Below are 26,378 nucleotides of genomic sequence, written 5' to 3'. Positions count from 1 at the left end.
ATCCTCCTCCCTCCCCCTCCCCTTAAAAATAAATTCATTAGGAGTAGAGAGGCCTGGAAGGGATTCCCTGGATCATCAAATCCAATCCCCTGTTGCATCAATCACATCAGATTTATCCTTTTCATAATCAAGCACCACTATTAAATGTTCTCCTAAGGGAAGACAGTCCCCGAATCTCATTGCTTTAACTCATAGATGCTTCTAATTTCCAGTCTATGCTTAGTCATGGCCCATTTGTTAAACAGCAGGTACTTGGCACAGAAGCAAGAAATTTAACACAGTTTTCTTAAAATAACCATCCAGAAATCCTATCCACCAAAAAAGTGCTGAGGTTGCAAAAGGGAACGTGCAAGGTCAGGTAATGATAATGAGGAGGCCCGAGCTCACACTTGCCTCTGCCTTGTAGGACAGACTTTACATAATCACCTGCCGTTAATCTGTATGATCCAGTTGGAGTACATGGCAAAAGTACTCACAGAACAAAGGAACTTCTTTGCTATTCTGCTCCATAGTATTCATTGTATAACCCTCGACCTCTTTTGCCAGGTATAACCAGCAGTGAGCTAAACATTTGGCTGGGTTTCTCCTTCTTGGCAGGCTTTTCCATGCCATTTATTGCTTTACTGTATAAGCCATTGTACATACATTTACTGTACAAGCAGTCTTATTCACCCCAAACCATGGCAGAGGAGAGGGGCTGATGCTGCACGTACATTGAAATGATGGGATACTCTACACCATGACTTGCTTTACAGTGTTGTCCAGTTATTTAATCATAGTGCACAAGGAGTGGGCAGGAATGAGAAATAGCTGAGTACAGCCTGAGGTGCAAAACCCCATCAGTTGTGACCCAGCCTACAGAGAACAATGGCACAAGATCAGGTCAGAGTGACCAGAGTGACTAAGGAGGAAGCCTCGCTTGCCACAAACAGGCAACTAGGACGCTGCATTCCCATGTTTGCTTATTTAGCTTGGCAGGTATTCAAGTGAAGCAGGCACAGAGGGAGGTGTCAGAGCTGATCTCAGTACCAGCGTGTGGGATTTTGACTTTCTATTTCAGTGCTCCTGTTTGGAAAAGAAATGCACTTAGAACCCCCTCTCCTCTTTTTTTTTTCTTTTTAAGCACTATTTAAATGTCACCAGAATCATACAGTGCCCACCTTAATGTTCCCAACAAATCAGGGTATTTTATTAGTCTATAATCTGAAAATCATTACCGTAGTTACTATAAAAACCCAAAGCTCTCCAGAGAGAACAATGTCAGCGGGTATGCAAATGTATTTCATTGCCATAAAGGTACCAGGGGTCAGACAGGCAGCCCCCCAGCCCCAGGGAGACAGGCTGTTAGTGTGGGAGGGAACCAAGTGCATCTCAGCACCGGGTGGGAGAAAGCAGATCTCTGGGCTGGTTTTCATGGAGTTCTGCAGGATGGATGCCTAGGGCTGTGCATGGCTCATTTGGATGGTTTCAGAGGGAAGCGTTGGTGCTGTTCTCACACACCTCCCTTGCGGTGAGGGTAAGGGAAAGCTCCAGACTGCTCACTCGCATCATGGATGAGCTGCTCTGAACCTCTCCCCATCCAGCTAACACAGATAGAGTGAGTGCCTGTTCCCCTCGGGCATCCACATACCCCTGGTGTTGCCTTCCTCCTGCAGATGACCCTGGATATGTTTCCCCCAGTACACAATGCCTATTGCAAGGCAAGCAGGAAACAGTCACATCTAGGAAGCAGCCCATACCTGCTGTCCCCAACACCTGGAGAGGCTGGTTGACAAAATACCCCATGCTTTGTCAGGGTGACACCAGACATCCCAAAGCAGTGGCTTCTGAGCCTGTCCCTTGCTTTGCCCAAGCCAGTGGGCTTCTGCTAGTTACATCTCACTGGCTTGAGTAAGTGTCATATGGTTCAAAGATTAATTGCTCTTTAACCAGCTGTTTTTCCATCCCTGCAGAAGGCTGCAGTGGAAAAGGCAGAAGCACTGGGATAATTTACCCTGGTATTACACAGCAGATTACCCTGTACTTATAAGGTCACCAGTAACCATGTAATTAGACCTCCAACGCAGGGAAGTCCTCGATAGGTTTCCAAACCACTCTTCTTCCCAGTGTCAGAGAAGCAGAGGGATGGCAGCAAAGTGCAGGCTGAAACCTCATTAGGGGCATTTAAAGCTGTTAAACAGTTTAAAGTTCAAGCTGGGGGAGGTGTCATGAGAGGGCAGCAAGGCCACCAGTACCTGTCAGTGAGAGGGAGAGAGAAAACCGGGAGCAGTTTGTCTAGGAAATGCAGGGAAGCCAAATCAGAAAGGAGGGATTTGAGGGAGCTACACGTGCAGGCTGAATTGCAGCAAAGGCTGCTGCTCTTTAAGCTTCCTCATGGAGAGCTACTGATGAAGGACTCTGCTGAGCCACAGCACTGTGTGATGCTGGGTCCTGACCCATTAGATGGTGTCCATGGGGCCATGTGGGGTGACAAAGCAGGGATGCCCTATGGATCAGGATGAGGGGTGGGGGGCAGCAGGACCACTCCTCCTGTGCCTGCTGCCTCCCTGCCTCTTCCTCTGGGTTGCTGCCCTCCATTTTTCACAGATGCCCAAATAAAATACCTACTTGTGGAGCATTTTGAAGGATTCTATGATAAATGCCTTTGATTATCGAGCACAAATTCCAATAGGAGCTCGTTGAACCTCTCGAGTGGCTAATAAAGCACCAAGATGTTCCGATGAATATACAGCAAAGTGTAAAGTGAGACTGTGTCCCCCCCAGGCCAGGCTGCGTTTTCCAACCAAGCACAGTCTCATGCAGGATGGCAGCTCCCCAGCAAGCAGTGTGCCAGTGAAACAAGTGCTCTTCTGAAGCCCTTCATGTAAAGAATCCAAGTCAAAGTGTAAAGTGTGTGCCTCTACAGCAATCATTGTTTTAAATACTCTGTTATTACACAGGTACATGTCTCTGACTCAGCCCCACAAAGAGTATCCATAAGGTCGACAGCTTCTGGAGAGATGCAGCAGAAACAAAGACAGTGTGAAGCGATTGATTGCTGAGGATAGAAAGAGCTGTATGTAAATAGTTTGTCTAAAGAATGATCAGTGTGGGGAGATGTGCTACCTGATTGCAAATATTTGCAAAGTTGTGAGCTTGAAGGTTAGAAAACATTGAGAGAAGCATATGGAAGTTAGCCCAGGGATAAAGTGGTAAGGATGAGGCTGGGGAAAATCAGTGTGGCAAGCAGGAAATTTCCATCATGTAAGCAAGATTTGCTTGTGATTTCCCGAGGGAGGCTGTGGGTTGCCACTGGGATATATGGATTGGCACCCATCAATACCTTAGCAAATCCTTTAGGTCCATCTCTCACAAAGGAAAAAGGGCAGAATGAAACTTAATCAGGTTTTTGTTCAGCTCCACTCTTTGGGCTGTAGAGCTGTTTCATATGCAGACATGCGTGTCATTGCCTGTGCATGCTGCATACACACACCTAGAGAGGCTCATTCAGAAGCAGTGAAACCAGCCAAAGCTTTAACCCCAGCATTTGTAGTCACGTTTCTCCTTGAAGTAAATGCTCCAGCAATGACATAATTGAGGACTGTCCTGTCTGCTCAGCATATGTCTGCAGGGGTCATTCATCCTATCAGACTCTGCAGAACATTAGCGGTTTCTTTAGACTCACTTTCTCCTTCCGTCCTTCCTCTTGTGGCTAACCTTAATGGAGAGCTGGTGGCTAGAGACTCCGCTAGGAAAACTCACACTATTTATTTGAAGAGCTGACTATCTAATCTAAAGCAGTCCTATCATACAAGCAAAAACAGTCAGATGTGTCCTAACGGGTGCTGGCTTTGTGAAATGGTCCCAGTGGGGCTTACGGGAGTAGAACGTCTGGCTGCAGGAAGGGGAGCAGATCTGTGATGGCCACTTAGTGCTCAAGGGCTCTAATGGCATCTGGGAACCAACCAGGTTCCTGTGTTTGTGGGTTTGCTCATTTATTTACGCTCATGGCTAGATGAAGTAAGGAGGAAGAATGTTAATACAGTGGTTGGAATGGATGGGACTCCAGCCGCTCTGTCCTTCTCAAGGGCATTTTGGCAACTTGATAAAGAATAGAGGAAACTTCAATGCACAGAGAGTCTCAGGTGGAAAAATAGAGCAGAAGAGGATGCAATGCTTGATTCCTTCAAATTTTGCTTGTTCTGCAGCAAAATCCCAGCTTCTCCTGTGTGTGCCACACCACTGTTAGAGATGCTTCAGACAGGCATGGGAAGGGCATGTCCCACGAAACCTGCCCTATTTATGTCTTAGGAAGTTTAGCCATCAGCATCATATAGTCAACGTGTCTCTACAGTGGCCTAACTCATGGAAGCACAGGGGCAGGTTGGGGTTTGCCTCTGCTGTGAAATATAGCTCTCCACTCAGCAGTACCAGAGCTGGCACAGCTTTCCCACCGGCATTGATGAGTTTAATCACATCATTAGTAGGTGTGACACTGCAGCCTCTGATGATGAGCTCTTTATTTCAACTCGGCTTGCAATGTGTTTGTCTGAGATGCCATCTGTGCCTGCACTGCCTTCATTAGGAGAGAAAGTGTATGCATCCTCTGAAGTTGTTCTATATTTCTGTGGTGTTTCCCTGCTGAGAAACCTCTGTTCAACTAGAGGGTGAGAACTTGTACCTGAAGGAAAGCACCATCACCCAAAATGCTTTAACAGGCCAAATAAACCATTAGGAAGAGCACCACTGGGAACCGTCCTCAATTGGCCCGCAGTAAGCTGGCTGGAAGGAAAGATCCACCTACTTTGTTGCTGAAAGTTTTTCACCTTGCTAAAGCTCTAAGGCCCCATCATCCAATCCAAAATGCTGTAAGTTTCCAGGAAAGCAAGGAATTTCTATTTTAAACAGACTTGATTTTTGTACTTCCATACCATGATTGCACATAAAAGTCTCTGGGTTAACTGCCCAGTTTTCAGACACAAAAGATGTTATCATGATTTGTGGGTACAGATCTGAGCAAGTAACCTTCCCCTTTAAAAACTCCATACTTGGCTATGTATTCCTTTAGATGCCCCTTGATCAACCAACAGGCAGCATACTCACAGTATGGCTCTGTCACAAATGACAAACCAGGCAGGATTCTTTATCACATGTAATGAAAAGTACTGCTGTTCTAGGAGGAATTTAGACTGTATATTAGGAAAAGGCATTGGAACAGGCTCCCTGGGGAAGTGGTGGAATCACCATCCCTGGAAGTGTTCAAAAACCATGTAGATGATGCACTTAGTGACATGGTTTAGTGCTGGCCGTGGCAGTGCTGGGGTAAAGGTTGAGCTTTATGATCTGAAAGGTCTTTGCCAACCTAGTTGATTTTGTGATTCTATATGGAGTTCCCATAGGCTGCATTGTTTTAAGTTTCTGTCTGTATGCTGCCAGGCCTATGCTCAGTGAATCTGATATTAACAAGAAATAGATTTCCAAATAATTTAGCCTAATGAATTTTGAATATTATTATGATTAATGCCAAGGCAATTGAACTGATTATCCAGCATCCAGAAGCTAAGTAATGGAACCTTATCTAAATCATGTATAGTCGTCAGTCAGAGATGGCCCTGGCTGCAGACAAAGACGGAATGTTAGTGGGTACCCAGAGGGGAGTCACTGTCAGGACACAGAGAGAGGGATGATGGAAGGGGAGGTTATGAGATACCAGTTTGAAAGCATTTAGCATAGAGTGATCACACATACAAGTGCTTTATTGGTCCTATTTCCTAAACTGTATTTCTCAGGCCATTTTGAGATTTTGCTTTTACATCACTAGGTTAAGACTTATAAGGCAAAGCTCCTTCTGACTTTCTGAAGCCAGCAACTGAGCTGATTTTCATTCTCTGTGTCGCCAGAAGAGCAGAATCCTGATGGACGCATTTCTTCCATCATGATGGTTTAACTTCGCCTCTATCTGATTAGCTTTTGAGCTATTAAACACTTCTTGTAGTATTACCAGCTCACTGCAAAATGATAATGCAGATCAGTCATGGGCAATTTCTGCTAACACATGCAGTCTTTGCAGACTACAGATCCCCTTTGAAGTTGGAACCAGCTGACAGCCGTGCTGTTTCATGGATATTGCAGGTCTCTGAGCAGGCCTGTCCTAAAAACCTGTGGTGCAAGGGTCTCCAGCCTGGAGACAACTTGATAAATCCATACTGTCACTGACAAACCATCTGATGGCTGCAGTTTGAACAGGTTTAAGGGTCTTCCCAGGCTCTGCTGTAAGCTGGGCAGTGACTAGGAGAAAGGTGGCTTAGTTTTTGCTTTTGAGCAGCCCAGATGTGGTGCCCATGTTGTGGCTGTGGTACAGAAGACCACAGAAGCCACCACCTGCATGCAGTTTCCCAGTGCCAACACACAGCCTTAGCAGTGGGACTTCTAGGAAGCCACTGGGTCTCCCACCACTGAATCCATCCCCAGTGATACCACTTTATTCTGTTGTCTGAGATCCTAGTTCTAGGTCCTGTTGTTCTGGACCACAAGAAGCTGTCAGTAGGTGGCCCATGGGATCAGGAAGCTGGTCACCTCTCTATCTGTGAAGGCTCTATCAGAAACTGTTAGCACAGGGCTTTAGGACCTGTTAAGACCTAGTAAAACACCTTCTTTACTAGGTGCTTTGCAAACTACAGCTGCTCCAATCCCACACCTCCCCGGCTGAATGGCTGGGGTTTCTCACAGTTTCTGTCCTGCTGTTGGAAGTCATGGATTTTGGAGCATCTTCTTCTGTTAAAAAAGGGAAAATGGCCTTTGTTCCTCTGCAGGCTGGTTGTGCAGGTGCTTCCTAGCAGTGGGTGCTGCTGCTTTGAGTTCTGGGAAGAGAGGTGATCTGTGGTGAGCAGCACACCAAATACATTATTGGCAAACATAATTAAAAATATATGTGCGATTACTCCTCTGTTTCCCTTTTCTTAAGCATCCTCTGCATTACCTCTGGCATTTCTAGATGGCAGATAATATAACTGAGAGGACTCTTGGGTACAGGCAGCTCTTAGAGCAGCAGTAATTCATCTCAGGCCGGTTTGAGGTAGCAGAATCTACCTCTAGCTGCAGCCACCCCTCTGTGTCTGACCCCCCCTTATTTGCATAAGTAATTGACAGCTTGTTAATGGCTCATTAGGAATGCTGAAAACCGTGGGATTAAAACACACTCAGTGGAGCAGGGAAGAGGGAAAGGGGGAGAAGGGCTCCTGTCTCTGCTTGCGAATTACATGGCCATTCAGGATTACAGGTCATAAAGCAAGTAGGTTGTTCAATGAAGTAAGGAAAAACAATGTCAATGGCAGGCTTTATTTTTAGACTCATGTTGAAACACGGTGTGTGCTTCCGGGGGGGGGAACAAACAGTCCCTTGCCAAACAGTCCTACTGACAGCAGGAAGGGTTCACCCCTGTCTCAGTTTCACATTAACCCTGCCTGGTCAGTCATTCCTGCTCCTGAACATATCCATCTGGCTCCTTACATGACCTCATGACAAGGACATTTGGTTCCTTTCCCTGTTCTCTCTCTGGGTAAGTCCAACCCGTTCCCCTCTGGCAGCTCGTGACTGGCATCTCCCCAGCTTTGAGCAAGGCTGGGTACCCAGCACAGCTGCATGCAAGTAGGAGAAACAGCTACAGGTTGCTCTGTGCATTTTGTGTATCTGTAAAACCCCTCTATGCTCCTTTGCTAATTGCTATGAGATGCTTTCAGTCATAGCATGAAGGGGAACAGGCAGCAAGCCCCATGTTGCAGCACTGCCACAGCATGAAATGGAAGAGGTGGTTGGTGTAGAAAGTGAAGGCTAGGAGAGGATCATATCTGCCATTCCCAGAAAGCAGAGCTTATACACGCAGAGTGCTGCATGGTGAGGACACAATAACTCCAGCAAGCTGAAATGTTTGGCAGAAGCTTTTTGTGGTTTGCTGACTCTTTTTACACTCATGTGGCTTTGACAGCAGCAACAGCAGAGGCAGAAGACCTGAAAGCAAGGACAGAGCTATGCCAAGAGTCTGTGGTGATGGCTTTTGAATCACTTAGAAGAGGATCAGCCTGGAGGCTGGTACAGCCATAACACATGATACCTTTCAGTTAGGAGAACACCTTGGGGAGTTTTTGATGCCAGGGTAATCCCAGCAGTGGTGCAATCTCTGATATAGGTAGCACCTTTCTTTATAAAGAAGTTACAGATAAAGTACTTGGGAATAGCATCCAGTCACAACTTGCAGTTAAATTCAGCCACCTCCGAGACAAACAACTTGGGTACTTAAGAGCCTAGTAAGGTGACAGCTAAAACTATGAAGTGTGGGACAGCTGAGGCTCAGCAAAGCTCAGCCCTGTCTGGCATGTCAGAGTTAATCCCTCTGCTTTTCAAAAGGTGCCCAGGAGCCTGTCAGGACTCACACAGGTGAAATACAGGCACATCCGATAGGAAAAGGTTTCTCAGTGCTGCTGAATCCAGGACTGAAGGTGGGGAAGGGGTGTCCCCTCCTGGATACCCAACCATGAGCATGTACTGCCCTCTGCTTTGCCCCTGAGCAGCCACTCTCTCATGCCCCAACCTTACCTGTCAAACTTCACCTCCGCAGGCTTGATCACCAGCAGTTTTGTTGTTTGTTTTTCTCCAAGAGCTCATCTTAGTCAAACAGAGAAGCTTTTCCAGCTTTCTTGCTTGCATTGCTTTTGTTCTTGCCCTTGGGTCCTCTTGGACCACAATGCTGCCCAGAACTGCTGAGTAACACATCCTGCCCGCAGCAGGAATCAGTGTGTCCTGATGGGGACATACATCTGGCTGCTGGGGAAGGTTCAGAGCTAAGTATCTTCCAGGGATCAGCCAGCTCCTAGAGCCGAGGACTAAAGGACATATGTTCTGGTGCAGCACAGCCTGGGATGACAGCCAGGTCTGCAATTAGAGAAGATCACAAGTTATCCCTACCTACAAGCAGGAACAGAGACAGCAGTCATACAATGTGTGCCTTATCACTAGGTTGAGTGGACTGAGTGTTAGGTGGATTTTCCTGGAGAGAAACTGCCAAGGTCTCTAATACTGGTACATGATTCCTTACAAACTCAAATGTCTCCACTTCCTGCACCTAGAAAGAAAGTTCAAATAATTCTGTATCATATGCAGACACCTACATTGGTTCTTGTGGTTTTCCTAAGGCAGGAGCAGAGGATCCCTGAAGTATGCCAGGAACAGGGAGAAAGCTGCCAAATGACCTTGGAAAGCAAATGTCAAATGACCAAGGAAAACAAAAGCACTGATGTGGTTTTTGAAGTGGGGAAGGAAACTGCATAAAAGGAAAATAAAACAGTGTAAGAGTATGACCAAGACCAAATTCTGTTCTTAGCTGAGATCCATGAAGCGACATTCATCTATGAGCATGGAGTGGATGGTTTAGTAGCTCCTCTCTGAATACTGGTTTGGGCTGAAACCCTGGTGCTTGGATACAAGCTGAAAGGGGGAAAACAGGGCTGCTCACCAAGAGCTGCCTTTAATGGGTTAGCATCAGAATTCCCACCAGTCCAAAGTGCTCATGAGGGTTTTTCAGCTCTTCATTCTTGATTTCCATAGTACTTTATTAATGGCCCGAACCACAGATATATTGCACAGTCTTCACTGAACACTGCTGCTCCACTGCCTGCTGCTGTACTGTCACACTCACTGGGGATAACATGTCATATTTCCCTTCCTAATCAGCTGGATATCATTCAGAAAGCTGGGACAAGGAGAACTTTTTCCCCAGACACCAGCTTTCCTTGGTATCAGGCAAACCTCAAGCCTTATAATACTACTTATACATAGCACTTATATAGCTTTACATCTTCAAAGTGCTGTACTAGCATTAAGTAATTATCTCTCTCCCTAATGGCCATTAATGCTGGCCTTTCATAAACCTCCCCCAGCTCCCCAAGGGTCATAGCTAATACAGCAATAAGCCGCTCAAAGGGGGTGGCTGGTTATCTTGCAGGTCTGCAGGCTTGGATGTGTAATGAAACTGCAGAGCAGGGGCCAGGTACCCTGGAGTATCAGAACCATACGGCTGTAGACCAGGTCATGCACTTGGGAGTATCCGTTAGAAAAGATTAGAAATGAGTAGATGATACTATAGGTGACACTTGAAACAGAGACAGAAGAAACTTTGGCTGCTAAGAGGATATGCACTGATTCTTCTACCTATTACCAGGATAGTGCTGCAAACTGAAAGAGCAAAGCAGTGGGAATAACATGTCAATGTGGGCACAGGGATTTGATCTAGGGAGAGGAAGTTAGCGAACTAAAAATGTCAAGCAAAGCTAGACAGCCATGGCAATGGGATAAAGAGGCCAGTCTGCAGGTCTATGAAGCATTAAAATAACAAGGAGAAAAGGTTAGCTTGGCAGCATCATAGGATTTATAGAGAAGAACAGAAGAGGATTTACTTGCCTTATTTGCTTGAAAGCAAATCCCGCTTCCAGGTTGTGGATGTTGCAATGCCACTGTTTAAGGACATATTACCCTTAGGAACCTTCAGAAGATGAAGCTGCATGATGGCTAGGCTCCCCATCCCTGGCTCCCAAGGGGAATGGAGGAAGATGGGATAGGAAGATGACATGACTGGTTTAGAAAAGACTCAGAAGTAGCATGATCCTGATGAGCATCAGTCTTACATGGCCACTCATTTGTGAACCCTGGCCAGGCCCAGCTCTGAGCAAACAGGTTTGGCTGAAACAGAAGCAATGCTTCTCTCTAAAGGCATGGTAACAATTGTTTCCAAATCCAAAGATGTGCCATGAAAACTGGCTTTGAAAAAAAAAAAAAGCCACAGAATCCTTTTTTTTCCAGCCTGATTTAATAGCATCATTTTGTTTTTCTGCTTCTGGCAAATAGCTGGTCTTGTAAAAGTATGTATCTGTGGGAATCATGTGCAAGTCTATAGTGGCATAACACAGCTCAGAGCCACTACATGTTGTGCAAAGGATTTCCATCACCCTGGACACACTCTGCTTCCTATGGCATCAGTAGCACAATCCCTCTGTGCTCAGCTCTAAATCATTTTGCTACATCAGCAAATAACAGTGAATGGCTCACTGCAGACCAGGAAGATTTGACTTAGTGTTCACTCACTGTACAGCTTCAGAGCAGGGCCTTTCCTTGCCTTCCTGCATCTGCTTCCTCATCTGTGAAATGGGAATTTTAATCCTAACCAGTTTGCGAAGGAAGCAGTAAGGGATAGTCAAAGGCAGTGCTTTAAAATGTAACAGTCAGCCTTATGTGCTAGGCTAGACACTGGAGTGGTTTTATGATACAGTTTAGTTGATGCCTGTTTTGCTTATAGCTACTTGGTAAGTGCAAGACTTGACTTAACATTTGCGCTCAAAAATGTGGCACCCTATTTGAGATGCAAAAAATATCTCTGCAAAGAACAGCTCTGAGCACAGCTGAGCCATATTTTGGTATTCAGACATTTCTGGGAAGTGCTTGGGTTTATTTTTGTGTCTGTATTCTTTTTTCCCCCAAATTAATTTGATTATTAGTTATTACCAGATTAACTTTTAGTGAAAGAAATGTCCCACATGGCATACAGGCTTGGGAGAAATGCTTTGGTAGTCCTTGACTCCACCATATGAGCTAAGCCAGGACTGTCTTCACATCCCTGGGAGAACTGTTGGCTGTGGATGTCACTTTACTGGCAGTTCTTCACCAGGATGTGTCTAGAGGAGACCAAAGACCTCAACATTAACTTATTAGAACTGACATGGGACTGGTTTCTCAGCTTTGCTTTTAGGGCCACATCCTCAAGTGGTGTAAATCAGGGCCTTCCCATTCAAAGAATGCTGCTGTCATACTGTTTATGTGAGGTGAGGAGACCTGGTTCATAGGTTCCAAACAGCTGTAAGACCTGTTCAAAAGGGAGTTAACTGTTGCTCAATACATTGTACTGCCTGTAATTTCAAATGATCCTGCAAGATTCAGGATATTGCAAATGCAGAGAGCTTTGCTAGTAATTATTTTGCGATTGCTGGAAAACTTAAAGGAGAATAAAATAAGCATCAGAACAAAACAGTTTTCGCAACAATCAGGTTTGATGGATGTCCTGGTCTGTTGTTAACATTTCCTCAGAGCCCTTCAGCAGAAGGGAAAACAACTTGCAAAGCTGGGAATGCAGGGAAGAGCTAAAATAACTGTTGGGATTTCAAAGGAACAAACAGAGAAAAGCATATTTTCATTTTCATTATGGGAGAACATTCTTGGGAGTTGAGAGCAGCAAGCTGAGAACACACCACCAAGCCATCTTTAAACAGGAGGTGTAGAGCTGCAATGAGCTTTTTATCTTCTTGCATCGCAGCTCTGAGCACTCGGGAAACAAAGATGTTCCTGAGACTTTTAAAACTCCTTCTCTTTTTTGAGGGAGGATGTGTTTCAGAGGCAGGAAAAAGGCTCTGCAGACCTCCAAGGACAACATTGCAAACCTGGGTCAAACTCCAGCAAAGTCTGACTCCCACCCACTGTGCAGAAAGCCTGCAAAGCATCATATACATTTCATACCCTATTCCAGCACACCTCCCCTCTTGCTTCCAAGGCCTGCAGTGTCTCTGTACTGACCCTTCCCTACACTAGTTCTGCTTTAATCAGGCAAAGAAACCTGTGGCAGCTTGGGAAAACTGGCAGCTCGGAGGAGAGCTTCTGTTTGTACAAGAAACAGTCTTGTTATTTTCAATAGCTGCACATAGTGGAAACCTAAATATCAGATACCTTCTCTCCTCACCCCTCATAGGACTGGAGAGATTTCAGCCTGTTTGATTCAGTTGCGATGCTACAGACTTACTAGCATTTGCTGTTTTGGTGTCCATAATGAGACAAGCCACTTTCCAAGCAGTGCCACAAAAGTGCTTTTTCTCATCACCACTAAACCCTCAGACACTTTGCCCCCAACAAAAGCAAGTGCTGGAGACTTGCAGCCATCCTGCTTCCAGCACAGACTGGTCTTATCAATTAGCTATTTCCCCACAGATGGTGCTTCTTATGTAGAAGGACAGAACAGAAAAACTTGTCCTGCTCAGAGACACTTGTTTAGACATCTCTAGTGAACCCAAAGGTAAATCCATCTGCTTTGAAACTGTCTGCATGTGTCCTGCAAACCTGCTGTATACCTACTGGATTCATATGCCCTAGGGAAAGGTAGATCTTGCCTAAGAAAGTGGCTTTCCCTGGCTTGGCATACCCAAATGGGACTTTGTCCTCAGGCTCTTCCAAACTCTCCAAAGAGGCTGGCTTTCCTGCCTCCGTTATATGCTTGGCATATACCTGCCTATAAGAGCCTATTCTTTACAAACAGACCGCCTTTTTGCAGTGTGGTCCTGCAGTCACTTACATATTCAAAGCACTCTTTGTAAGGGCCTGTAGCACAGTTTTATGAGCACAAAATCTTTTACGCCATTAGGTGATGTGCAGATGCCTGTGCATGGCTTGTAGAAAACCTTACTAAAGAGGAACAAGCCTCAATCTGTGTTTCTGGTGGGTGTTTCAGAGGTCCTGCAATACTCAGTGCAATACTTGTTTCTTGTCTTGCCTCCTGGTTCATCAGGCTTTGGGGTTGGAGTGGGCTGTTGGTGTTTTGTCATATGATTTCTTTACAAGCCCGTTTTGGGAGGAGAGGACGTCATTTATCTTGATGCACTTCCCTCCCTATCCATCATGTTAACCAGGTGGGATTGGTGGGTGAGCCCATGGGCGGCTGGGGAGGCAGTAGCCAGCCCAGCATCTTTTAGCAGCTCTTTGTTGATGGAGCTCACAGGGAGACCCTGAGTTTGTCACCACATCATGTCAGGGCTGACCCCTTCCTCAGGGCTCTCACCACTCAGATTTCCTTGTGCCTTTGCCCTCACCCAGGTTGGAGGACACACCATGCTGCCTATCCGCTGGATGCCTCCGGAGAGCATCATGTACAGGAAGTTCACAACAGAGAGTGACGTCTGGAGCTTCGGGGTGATCCTCTGGGAGATCTTCACGTATGGGAAGCAGCCCTGGTTTCAGCTCTCAAACACAGAGGTACAACAGTGCTGAGATACCTCAGCTGGAAACTACTTTTTATCATCTCCTTTCTAGACTGCTTGTAAAGCAGATTGTGGTCGTCCCCTCCATGGTGAAGCCATGGCAGAAATGTTATCTCCATTTCCAAGCCATATACTGGCTCTCCCTAATAAGTTCCTGACATACCTCCACAACAACCACATCCGATAAACTCTTTGGGTGATGCCAGAACTGGGGCTACACAAATTACTGCTGGGATCTAAGTTATTGTCATGCCCTGAATTTCCCTTACAGCTGATGCTTTCACTACAGTCTTCAGCTTGCAAAAAAGTGTTTGAAGCCTCTTATATGTGACACGTTTCAGTGGGGCTTTTTGCCATGGGGATATCTATTACGTTATCTATTATATGTATCTATTCCAGCTCACTAAAGGTGTAACCCAAGGACCTGTTTTGTCCTTGTTATTTCTTTGAATAGCAAAAGTCTCAGCCCATCAATGTAGGGCTGCACTGTAAAAATGTTGAGGGAAGGCTGGCTGGGATTAGCAGGGTGTCAGAGCAGAGGTTTGAGGCACATCAGCAGAAATGCATTGGAAGATTTTTGCTTGGAATAGCAGGGGGTATTATAGAGAGGAACAAGCTGCATTACCTAGCAGTGTGTGGGAACCTTGCACATTTTTATCCTACTGTGTATCTAATGGATTTCAGAAATTTCACCTTTTGTAATGAGAAATGTGCATTTTCTGCTTTCTAGCTATAGATCCCTTAATTAAGTGAGTTGCAGAGATGGCAAATCCAAGGTGTTGCTTTACAGCTCTAATACTTGCCCATTCGTGTGCTCAATGGGGCCTGACTGTATATCCCAAAGTAGCACACGCAAACATTTTAGAGACACAAACAATGGAATCGACAGCGACAGAAGTTATTTGTCACGCTATTTAATGAGCCACTCTTGCATTTCCCTGCGAGGGTAAATACAAGTGCACACAAACAAGCACATGTAGCTTGTACGTGGGTGATAGGTATGCTGGAATATGACAGCTCAGCTACCCCCATGCTTTCTGCCTCAGTTTCCTTTGCAGGGCAATAGGACTGAGCACAGTCACCCTTAACCTCGAGGGATATAGGTTGGTTAAGAGCTGCACAGATCCCTGAGGAAAAGTCTTGTTCTTCCTTTTCCCTTTGCTGTTTTCACTCCTAAGGAACTCAGGTTCACTGAGTCTGTGCCAAGCTCCAGGCTGCCAGGACAGGAGTGTGAGCAATGACCAGGCTGGTCAAGCATCACTGCTGTTGTGGACATTAGCAAGGCTGGGATGCTGCTCACATGGCTTTGTAGCCCCTCTTGGGGTTATTTAGCAGGTTTTTTCAAGGCTGGAAGAGACCCTGCCTGAACAGAGGAATGAGGCAGGGCATCACCTTGTCTGAAAGCCTCAGCCAGTCCCTCAACTTCTGTCTATGCCACTTTCTTTGCCATGGAGAGAAAGGGCCCATCCTGTTAAGGATGTCCTGTCAGAAACCATAACTCACCTTCTCCTCCAAGTCACTGCTGCCACCAGCTTCATGGCAACGCAGGCTTCTCTGCATGCTGTGTCTTCCTCACCAGCTTTCAGCAGGTCCTAATCTCTCCCCTCTGTATTTATATTCAAACAGCAATGCGATAAGTATCTGTTGAGCTGTGTGGCAGGCCCATTACTATTCATAAATGATAAATTCCAAACACCTCTTGCTGGGCAGCTTCCCTCAACACACTGCTTGGGACCTGTGTTTATCTGCAGAGCATGGCAGGTCACTTTGCACACTGCAATGCTGGGACTCATCAACTCCAACCAAGGAGGCCAGAATGGTAATAGCAGCTCTCTAACAAATCATAGCTCCCTTCCCTTTACATCCATTCCTCCAGTGAACAAAACATAAACAGACACTTAGGGGAGTCCGTTCCAATGGCATCCCTCCTTAGAGACTTTAGTGCTATCCAGGAGCTCACGTTTCTCTCGTTAACAGAACCAACCTGACCCAGAGCATGGTTTTAGCACTGCAGATTTATTTTCCTCCATCACAGATGAGATTTGAGATGAAATTTCATTCTTTTAGCTGCTTTTCTATGTTAAAATGAAGCAAAACTGCCCTTGGAGATGGAGGTAGAAAAAGATGCTCTGAACTCTCCATTGTAGAGCTCTCCTGGGTTTTGCAATGGAAAGGTCTCTTGATTTTCAGGGAACTAAAATACCATTTCAGCTGTGCAAAATATGACTTTAGTTTGGGGATTTTAAAGATTTGTTTTGTTTTACTTCTTCACTTTGCAGGAAAAAACTAACATAATAAATTAAAACTTCATTTCATTTGCCTGTGACCTCCTGTTTGGGGAGTGCACTGGGGTGGGGAGGTGCCAAATGCGGAAGGTTTTGGGGAACTGCAAAACGGCAGCTGGAGACAAACTTCTCACTGTAAAATTAACATGAACAACTCACATACAGGTGAGCACTGAGGATCTGCAGCCCTCTTGGCTTCTCAGGTGTCCTATTCACTACATGATACCACATCAGCCAAGAAGCAGCTGGGATGGGACATTGCCCAAGAGCCACCCAAATGGTGTTCAGCATCTCTTTTCTTTCTTTTCTATAGGTCATTGAGTGCATTACCCAAGGTCGAGTTTTGGAAAGGCCTCGAGTCTGCCCCAAGGAGGTTTACGACATCATGTTGGGCTGCTGGCAGAGAGAACCTCAGCAACGGCTCAACATCAAGGAGATCTACAAGATCCTTCATGCTCTGGGCAAGGCCACACCAATCTACCTGGACATCCTTGGCTAGCAGTGGCCACTTGTCAGAAGTCCCTGCTCCTTCCTTCCGTCCTTCCTTCCCTTTCCCCCTCCCTAAATCCTTTGCCCCTCAGCTCCCAAGCAAACATCTTCATATAAACTCAAGTGCCTGCTACACATACAACACTGAAAACAAAACAGAAAGCAAACCAACAAAAATCCCACAAAACAACAACCTGTAAGGCAGTTTGGCTTATATATATTTATAGATATCTCTCTATATATAACTTCCACACCAATACAGAATGAAGCTGCTGTTACAGAAAAATGTAAGACTTTAAAAAAGAAAAGAAAAAAAGGAGAAAAAAGTACTTAAAAACATATATAATTAAAAAAACAAACAAAAAAAGGAGAGAAAGAAAGGAGAAGGTATCTTTCCCCCGAGCAATGAAGCAGTGGGTTGTAACCCTGCTGTGAGTATGGTTCGGGCTGCTGGGCAGGGCTTTAGACTGACTACGGCAGCAATGCCATCCAGGGTAGGAGCCCTGGGAGGAAAGCCTTGCCCTGGTTGTATGATATGCACTGAATGTGTGAAATCAGTCCTCCCTTTTCGTCCTTGCCTCCCTCTCTCCCTCCTTCCCAGCCCGCAGGTGATGGGCACAAAGCCAGGGCAGTGACCCTGGATGAACTCTCTTTTACCAAGCCCTTCCCTCCCTCCTTTCCCCATGCCTCTCTGCCTTCCTGCCTTTTTTCCTCCTTCCCAACATTTCAGGACAATTTTTCTAATTTGCTGATTCTTAAATGTATAGACTCAAGGCTTTTGAACACACAGTCACAGGATTGTGGCACCTACGGGTAAAACACGCACCGGGAGCCAGCTGCCCTCCAACAGACCATGAGCCGGCCTGAATCCCGACCCTCCCACCCCATGCTGGCTGCTGCCAGCGCTTGGGAGAGCAGCGGGACCGAAGCGGCTGCGCCAGGGAGTCGAGAGGGAGGTCCTGGAGACCCGGTCCTGAATCATCCCCAACCCATTTCAGTGTGCGAGACAGGGCGCTCAGTGCAGGAGGGAGAACCGCTGTTCCTATCCCTCCTTTTTCTCCTCACTCTTCTGTTAGTGGCCATGAGGTTGTGCCCCCTTCCTCAGCCTTCTGCACCAGTTCCTGGTGTAAATCTTCGGCAAACAGGATTAAATCCCTGCTCCCCTCATGGAGGGGAGGCTGGGAGAGTGCCTGCATCCCGGCTGAGCATGCCTATGGGGTCAGCATAACCCAGTAGTGCTTTTCTTCCCCATCCTCTTCCCTTCCCCATCCCTGCCCCAATGCCTCAGTCCAAGCCTCAGGCAGGAGCCAGTGGGGGACAAGGGAGGGGGACAAGGCTTGTGAGATGGCTGGGAACCTACCAACACCTGCCTGCAGGCCCCTTGCCATTCTCCTCACGTCCCCATCCCCTGAAAGGATTGATGCATCTGCCTTTGAGCTGTTGTGAAATGCAGAGGCTGAAGAATGGCTCCACAGGCAGCCCCGGGAGGGGGGGAAGGAGGGGAAGGTGCCGTCAGGAGCAGACGGCTCAGCGGATGGCCGCAGCGGCCAGCCTTGCATCTCAATGAGGATAAAGGCCTGACAGGCAGCAACAGGGGGTGGTGGGGACAGGGAGGGAGAGACAGAAGCATCCTCCCTGCAGCCCATCTCCCTGGAGCAGGAAACAATCCCAACCTGGGGAAAGGCTGAGTCAGAGGCTGAATCCGGTCTGGGCTGAGAATTTTCTGGGTCTTTTTCTTTTCCTGTGGCTAATGGAGGATGAGGGGGAACCTCAGCTTAGCAGCTGCTCTCAGGAGGACAGGAATGGGCGGCATAGGCATTGTCAAGGCAATTTTGAGAAGGGAACAACTGCTGGCACAAAAATAGCCTGCTCGGATGTGCCTCTTGCCTGGAAGGGAATGCAGATGGGGGAAAAAGAGACAGAAAGGATCTTGGCTCCTTCCCCATGGCCAGTGTAATGCTCATGGCCAGGATGCAAGGAGAGATAGGTGACTGTGGTTATCACTGGCTACTGAAAGGGAAGATTTTGCATCTTCTCCTTATCCCCTTGTCTTTTCCCAACCTATACTTCCCACCCATGGCTCTGGCATCACCTAGCTTATGGTTTCAGACAGAGCCAGGGGACACTGCTGCAAGGAGTTTTGTGGTGACAGAAATGACCAAGGGGTTATTCTGTGCTTGTGTAAAGAGCAGTGGCAAACCTGGGGTGGGAGATAACAGATGGCAATAACCCATAGTGTAACAGTAAGGATGCAACCTTCCTCTGCATGTCAGAGAGATTTGGGCTATTGGGACAGACTTGTGCCAGTGGAGGTTGGACAGAGCGCCGCTGAGCAGGCACCAGCAGCTCACAGCGTAGACACCTGAGATGGCAGGGTGAGGGACAAGGGTGCAGACCGGCACTGGGAGTCTGCACACAACAATAGTGTACCATGCCATCCCTCAATAACAGGATCCTTCTTTGGGAAATGACATCCAGTTTTCCTTGTTTGCCTACATAGGTCCACTTCTGAAAGTGAAAATGATTGATTGAAGGGTTGGTAGTCCCAGCCTGGCTCCCTCTGCATGAAGGCTGCTTTGGCTGAAAGGACTGGAGATTCTGTGGAAGAGGAGAACCACTGATGTCTGTTAATTGTCCAGTGTCTGGGGCTGCTTGTCTCTTACCCCAGATGGCTTCTTGCTCCTCTGGCTCCCAGGCACTGTGCAAAGCCCCATTCTGTCCACCCATCTCTTGCTCTCATCCTCTCATTTCCTTTTTGGCCAATGTCATGGGCCTTTACACTATCAAATCACCTACAGACGCTGCTGATGAGGTTTCCTTGTCACCATTCTGCACAGTATCTACATCCTCCTTTCCGTCCTTCTTTCTTCCTTCCCCTCCTTCCCAGCACTGCCACCCTGTCCCTTTGGCCACCTCTTTGTACAGTCACGAGAGTGAGGCGAGCTCAGGAGTCGAGCATAACACCAAGCCTTGGTGCTACATGCTTAGGAATAAATAGCCCATGAAAGGCAAGGAGATGGGTCCCCAGAAGATGTGAAGTGGATAGACCACGGTTTAGGCTGTCTGACTGCTTTACCGTTAGCCCCACAAAGTGCAGTGACTGTGTCAGAAAAAGGTCCTTTTATCAAAGTTAATTGTGAACAGTTGCTCAGAAGAGCAGGATAAGCTGCAGTTCTGCAGTGTGACACCTCCTCAGCTGCTGCTGCTGCTGCTTTATGCCCCTTGGCCTGCTGGTGCTGGATGGAGGTTTGCTGGGGAGACAGAGGAGGTTGGTTTTCATTGGAAGACATGATGGAAACTGCTGCATCCCTTTTTGGTGTGATAGTTTTTGGAGGGGAAGACGGAAAGCAGCTGTGCTGCGTTGCTGACGAACACCCTCAGACTTCATTTCCAGAAGCATCTTTCCTGGACCACAAGTGGAGCTGCTCATCAACACGGGTGATAGTGCTCTTCCTTGTAGAAAGATGGGCTCTGGGGTGGCCCTGATGCATTTGAGGGAGGAAGAAGAGCAGATTTTGGGGAAAAACATCACTGAGTGTCATAAATCTGAATATGGGGAGTGTTTGGAGGCAAGGAGAAATGAGTTCATGCTCCTTCCTCATTTCAAAGAGAGATACATCCCATTGTCATGTTTCTGCTGAGAGCAGAGATCAAACCATGCTGCCTGGGAACACCAACAGGTCTCCCCCCAGTGTGAGGCAAGCCAGGCCTAATTTTCAGCATGCCCAGGCAGATGGTCCTACCACTCAGGCTCTTCCATCTGTAATGGAGCTACGAGGAACACTGGTTTGAGCACTGCTGAGAAGGGGGCATGGAGTCTTCCCCATCCCAGCTTCATCCTGCTCCCTAAAATTAAAACCTCTTAACACCACCAACTCAGTCACCCAAGGGTGTCACTGAAATGAAGCCTTCTTAGAGGTGAAGGTGCTATTTTGGTGCATGGTACAGATGGCAGTCATATGCCAGGGATGCAAACTGTGGGGAGCAAATGTGGCTCCAGCTTTAGGGTTTCATCAGTGACCCATCTTGTCTTCTCCATCCATTACTTTTCCTTCCACCCAAGTCTGTCAGGTTGCAAGATGAAAGCTGAAATGTGGTAAAGGGAAGACATGCAACAATCTGACAGACTGAAAGTCCGTCCTGTCTCCCACAAAGCTTGCCCATCTGGTCTTTAATGTATGTATGTAATGCATGTATTTTGGGGTGACAAAGAGCCTGCCTCATTGCAGGCCTATCCTCAGGTCCACAGGGTGCTCGATTGCAGACGGGTGATGGACAATATGTGCTGCACAGATTAATGTGAAAAATCTGGAATGCCTTTAGAGAGGCGGCTTATTTGAGAGACATGGTTGGCTTGGAGCTGTCTGCTTGTCCCCAGGAGTGGGTGGAACAAGGTGAGAAAATACATGGGAAAATAAAAAAGCCAAGGAAAGGGAAAGGCTGGGTTTAGAAGGCAAGTGAGTATCTTGGGTTGGGCAATAGAGACTGGTTTCAGGAGTATGGCACTGAATTTTAAGTAGCACAGTGCACACAATCAAAACCAAAAGAAAAGAGCAACATTCTGGAACTCCAGGAAAAGTTAGCTATAATGTTGGGCACATACTGGTTTAAAAAGGAGACGGAAAAGGGTAAAAACAAAGGACCATTTATGCAGGTAGAAAACAAACGCTAGGGTTTGCAGTTATTTTTTGTGATATTAATAAGAAAATACAACTAAAAAGAAGGCCTGAAAAAGTTATGCTTTTTTTTAGGGCCACAGGCAGAAGTATAATACTAAATGAGTCGCTTCCTTTCATGAGAAAGGCTTTTATTTCCCAGAACTCAAATGCGTGAGTCTCCTTTAGTTCAGGATATAGGTTGAAGAATGGGTCACTGCAAGCCCACAAAATCAGAAGCGGTTCTGAACACTTGATGGCAGGTATTCACATGCCACTCTGCATGGAGGCAGTATTCTGCTCAGTACATCATCTTAAAGAAGGTACCAAAAATAGAAAAACGGGAAAATTCCCCACTCAGCACTGCTTTCCAGGAGTGGACAAACCTGCTTGACTCTAAGGTGCCTTCCCCACCCCATCTCTTACATCAGTGCGCATTTAATGTTTCTTTAGCTGCTAAGTCTAAAAAGTCTTTTCCCTTTGTCTTGCAAGCAAGCATATTGAGTTCCAAGTCTGGAGAAACACCCATTCTAGCTGGCAGTGTCATAAATGACACAGGCAGAGACCTCAATGGCTACTCCAAGAGGAATGCAGGAGCATTCCGTCTCTCCTGCACTTATCGTTCCTTTCCAGTACACTACTGAGTCATGAAAAAGCTCCCTGAGAGAAGTGATAGGAGTCCCATTGCTTGCAACTTTGTAAGACTACTAAGGAAAGAGAGAAGAGACCAAAGAGAAAGAAGGACACAATCTCACAGCTTTCTTCAGGGGCTGAGTTAAATGGGCTGATAAGTTGGTTTCATCTCGATGGCTTCAGTTTCTCACAGACCAAATCTGGCAGATATTTTCAGACTAAAGGAGTCACCATTGGTTCCTCTTCCCTTCTGTTAGTCCCACAATTGTAGCATCTCTCCAAGAGGAAAGGAGGAACAACAACAGATCTAACCATCGCTTCTTCACACCATCAGGAGTCCTCTATAGGAAATGATCTCCCACCCAGCACAAGTAACTGATCCCGCAACTGAGAACTTGAGCAGTTGTTCTGAGGGGTGTTTAACTGCTGAACTACTGGCTGCTTAGGACAAGGTCCCAGCAGGGAAGGACTGAAATACCTCTAAAGAAAATCATAGCTCTGGGAGGCCTAGAAGTCTTCTTGCATGCTTTTTCTTGCTCTCTGCTGGCTTCCAACCTCCCCAGTCTTTGCTGCTTGATAGTTCCTGCATTCACTCCCTTTCAGAGCACAGAACTGGTGAAGCTGTTTGATTTCGATGTGGTAGGTGAGATAAAATTTCTCCCCCCTTGCCCTCTTCTTTTTCTCCTTACGCAGTTTCTGTCCTTGCAGTCTCAGGACTTCACTAGCAGAGTTTTTAAATGAAGAAAAGTCTTAATGTGAGGTGAATCCCAAGACCACAAACAGTTTGGACTTCAAACAGTGAGAAAATTGGCGCCGAATGATTCCACACACAAAGCAGAAAACTTTCATTTCCTGCAGGCAGGATGGAATTGACTGTTATATTAAGACTTCAGAAGGAGCACTGCCCCGGAGTAATTTTACTGCTGTCAGGCAGTGTTGACATCTAGATTAACCTCTGTGCAGTGAATTTTACAGCAAAGCTCATTGTGATGCATGCGGTGTATCTCCTGTAAATCCCAGCTGAAGCCCATAGTGTCCCACCCTTCTGCACAGGAGAAGGGGTCGGGGAGCAGCTGCTATCATTTTTGACCTCAGCAGAGCATGACTCTAACCTCATCCAGGCCAGTTCTTCTGCAACTGATTTTCTACCATGCTCCAGTGTCAGGAGCTCCAACCTATTCATTTTTTTCCTAATTTCCCCAAAGAGTTTTACATTACAAAGCTGACATTTTTTGCCAGTGACAAACAGTTCCCTTCACGTATCCACCCAGCAACAGCCCTAATTAAAAGCCACTAGTTAACCAGTAGCAATTAGCTGCTTGCACTGATTAACTCCAACATATACAATCCCCCCACACAATGCTCTGCTCAGACGTGATCCAGGACTAGATGGCAAACAAACTCCCAGCTGATGTGAGACGATGGCATCCAATCCTACCCACCAGCCCACAGCCACAATCTTAACTCTGTCTACCAAACCAAAACTGCATGAATTAGAGAAGTTCACACAGTTCATTCAATGTGAGTCAGAGGACATTTCTTGACTCCCGAGCTGAATGCTTCTGCTGTTAAGCTGGAAGCATAGGCCAGAACCTAAGCCCTTTTGTCTTTTGCTGTAAGAGTAGGTCGAGCAGCAAGTTTTCCCAGGCAGAAGCACAACAGCTTCCTCACCCTTGTGTGGGTAGAGACAATCTTGTCTGTGGTTCTCAAGATGCATCTTTGAGATGCACTTTGTGAAAAAAAAACCCAAACACTAGCATCTAAAAATATGGAAGAGGAAGGCAAGGGTGGTTTTGTGTGTGTTTTTGCCACGCTGTCTTATTCATACACTTATTTTCATACTCAGACATTGCTGTGTAGTCATCTACAGAAGGTTCTAGGCAAGAGACAAGCAAGTGCACAAAAGATCAGCCACTAACCCTAAGTGCAAAATCTCAACAGTACTTCTAGAAATCTCTTTCAGAGCCCACCCATCCTCTCATCCACAGGTCTTCATAGTAGGCTTACTGTTATATTTCATGAAGTTTTTGGATAGCCTATGAAGAGGGGACATGCCCATAGTTTCCCCTCATCTTCAGATGGAGTTGTATGCCCCTCACATTTGTGTAATCAGGCCTATCAAGAAGATTGCTTCAAACTAACATTTACTAACCCCCAATCAGAATACAGCTGAAAAGGCTACACAAGGTTATAAGGAAGGTCAAGCTGTTGCTTTGGACTGAAATTTGCTTTGGAAGAAGTTTGATGGACCAATTTAACCACCACAGCACATCAAAACCTGGTGGCTTCATTTAAAAAGTAATCAGTATTGTATTTCGCTTTAGACATCCGTGCATTAGTGTTCTGCAAATATGATTTCCTCTTTGTTTGCATTATTGATGCCATAAAATGTCAGACACATTAAAAGAAAAAAAAAAAAGAGTCCAACCTTTGGGGTTTGGAATGATTCTGGCTGAATCGCACTGGGTTACTTTTCTTGTTATTTCCCATGGTAGTGATGAGCTGTTACTCATTCTGCTATTGCTTTATAAAGAGTTCTCTGTAAGTGTATTTATTCAGCCAAGCATATTTCAGGAAACACATAACCTTGATATTTTTCTTGCTGTATGTGGTAGTGTGTGTGTAAGTGTGTTGGGGGAGAACAGAGGTGAAGGTTTTTACAAGACCCTTCCCATGTCTTGTAGTGTGTTGGCTTTAAGCAATGCTGTGTAAGCTCAGGTAGCTTGTTTGATTTAATCTCAAGTACTGACTTTTGTGATAAGGATTTGAGGTCTTATGGTTTTGCACTGCCCAGAATCTGTCACCTGCTTTCACCATTCAGAGCCATCTGCTATCTACAATGGTTCCTAGATGTCTATGTCACAGGGATTAGTTGAGTCTCAGGCATTTTATAGACAAGTTTTATCTCATTCTGGTCCTGGATCATTGTGAGTTTGTGATTTAGCTTGGTTCCTAAACCCCTTCCCACCTGACGCTCACTGACCATTGTTCCCAAGGAAAATACTATTAGCTGCTCAGTGAGTTTTCTCCCAGACCATTAAAGAGTAGTGGCCTTGGCAGCCATATGCTTTCTGCCTCACCTCTCTATAATGAATACCATTCCATTGTCCAATTTTACTGCAGACTTTCTGGAATAACATTCTCCCTCTTAAAATCTAAATCCAATTCTTCCCAAGTGTTCTGTCTTCTTGAAAGTAAAAGTGAAAAAATAAGGTGGAATTATCCCCCTTACATAGGGATCTTCATCACCAGTAAGATTTCTCTTTAGCTTTTCCTTCCAGTGACAGCAAGATTTGCGAGCAGGTGGAGAGGGACCTAGGACCCTATTAGACCCTTGCCAGCTTCATACAGCTAACCTCCTGCCCCCAGCTTTTCATGACCAGCCTCCTGCCCAGCTCTCTTGTTTCTGCTTCACTTCTGAGGAGTGACTTTCAGATGACCTTCAGATCTCTTCATCTTCACAGATCCATCTTGGGGGTATCCAGATGGCTCAAAGAAGAGATAAGGGGCTAATGGGTGTTTAACCCAGTGTTTTCTCCCCCTTTTTCATGGGGGAAAAAAATAGTGATTGGGAAAGGACAGCAAAATTATTTTCCCCAATAGGAGTGATCCAGTTTCTTTGTAAACTCAGATATTTAAGATGCCATACAGCAGTACCTATAAATATGCCTTGAAATGTTGAATGAGCACAAGGAGTCTATTTGATTTTGGTTTTATGTCTGTCATTTCTCTCACCAAGAATTCAGCTGTTACTCAGTTCCCAGCAGGTTGTTCTGATTGCTGGAGAGATGGTTAGGATAGATTCTGGCTGTGGTCTGTTCGAGTCCAGCTTCATTCTTATATAGCTAGATTGAGACAATAGAAATCAGCAAGGGACTGAATTGTTCCTGTAACTAAACCTTCTCGTGCAACACCAGGCTAAACCTTGAAGGGGTTGAATACCTGCAACTTTGTCTGAAGTCAGTAAAGGCTGAGGATACTGAGAGGCACTGAAGATCATAATGATGTTAGGAACAGAACAGCAGGAGAGACGAATAGAAATGCTACAAGAAAAAAAAACCCAAACACTACATAAGACATTGGTTGGTTTGGAATACAAGAAACTCCACTGCTGCACATGAGAAAAGACTCAGGATATTCACCCTGGCAACCAAGAACATCGGCCAACAGGACAGGAGCAGCAATCTATCCCATAAACCTCCTCTCACTTTGAATTTCCTATTTCTCCTTCATCTGCTAATACAGAACATATCTTGGCTTATGGCTTTCTTGAA

General features: G+C 46.0%; 1 protein-coding gene across 4 annotated transcripts in view; it reads left to right on the top strand.

The window, feature by feature from the left end:
- NTRK3 (neurotrophic receptor tyrosine kinase 3) overlaps positions 1-17,112 on the top strand; it is a 203,856-nt gene extending 186,744 nt beyond the window's left edge. For 2 of the 4 annotated variants that reach the window (XM_005148764.4, XM_005148763.4), the window contains 2 exons: positions 13,879-14,037; positions 16,641-17,074. In XM_005148764.4, coding sequence (XP_005148821.2) covers positions 13,879-14,037; positions 16,641-16,826 — 345 coding nt within the window. In that variant the 3' untranslated portion in view covers positions 16,827-17,074. Of the gene's footprint in view, positions 1-13,878; positions 14,038-16,640 lie in introns of all 4 variants that reach the window. The other 2 variants (XM_005148762.3, XM_005148765.3) reach the window with 2 other exon arrangements.
- Positions 17,113-26,378: the final 9,266 nt, after the last annotated feature.

Source organism: Melopsittacus undulatus, chromosome 9 (genome assembly GCF_012275295.1).
Source record: "Melopsittacus undulatus isolate bMelUnd1 chromosome 9, bMelUnd1.mat.Z, whole genome shotgun sequence".
NCBI classification, from domain to species: Eukaryota; Metazoa; Chordata; class Aves; order Psittaciformes; family Psittaculidae; genus Melopsittacus; species Melopsittacus undulatus.
Note: the sequence above shows the minus strand (reverse complement) of the source record. Positions and strands in the feature narration are given on the sequence as shown.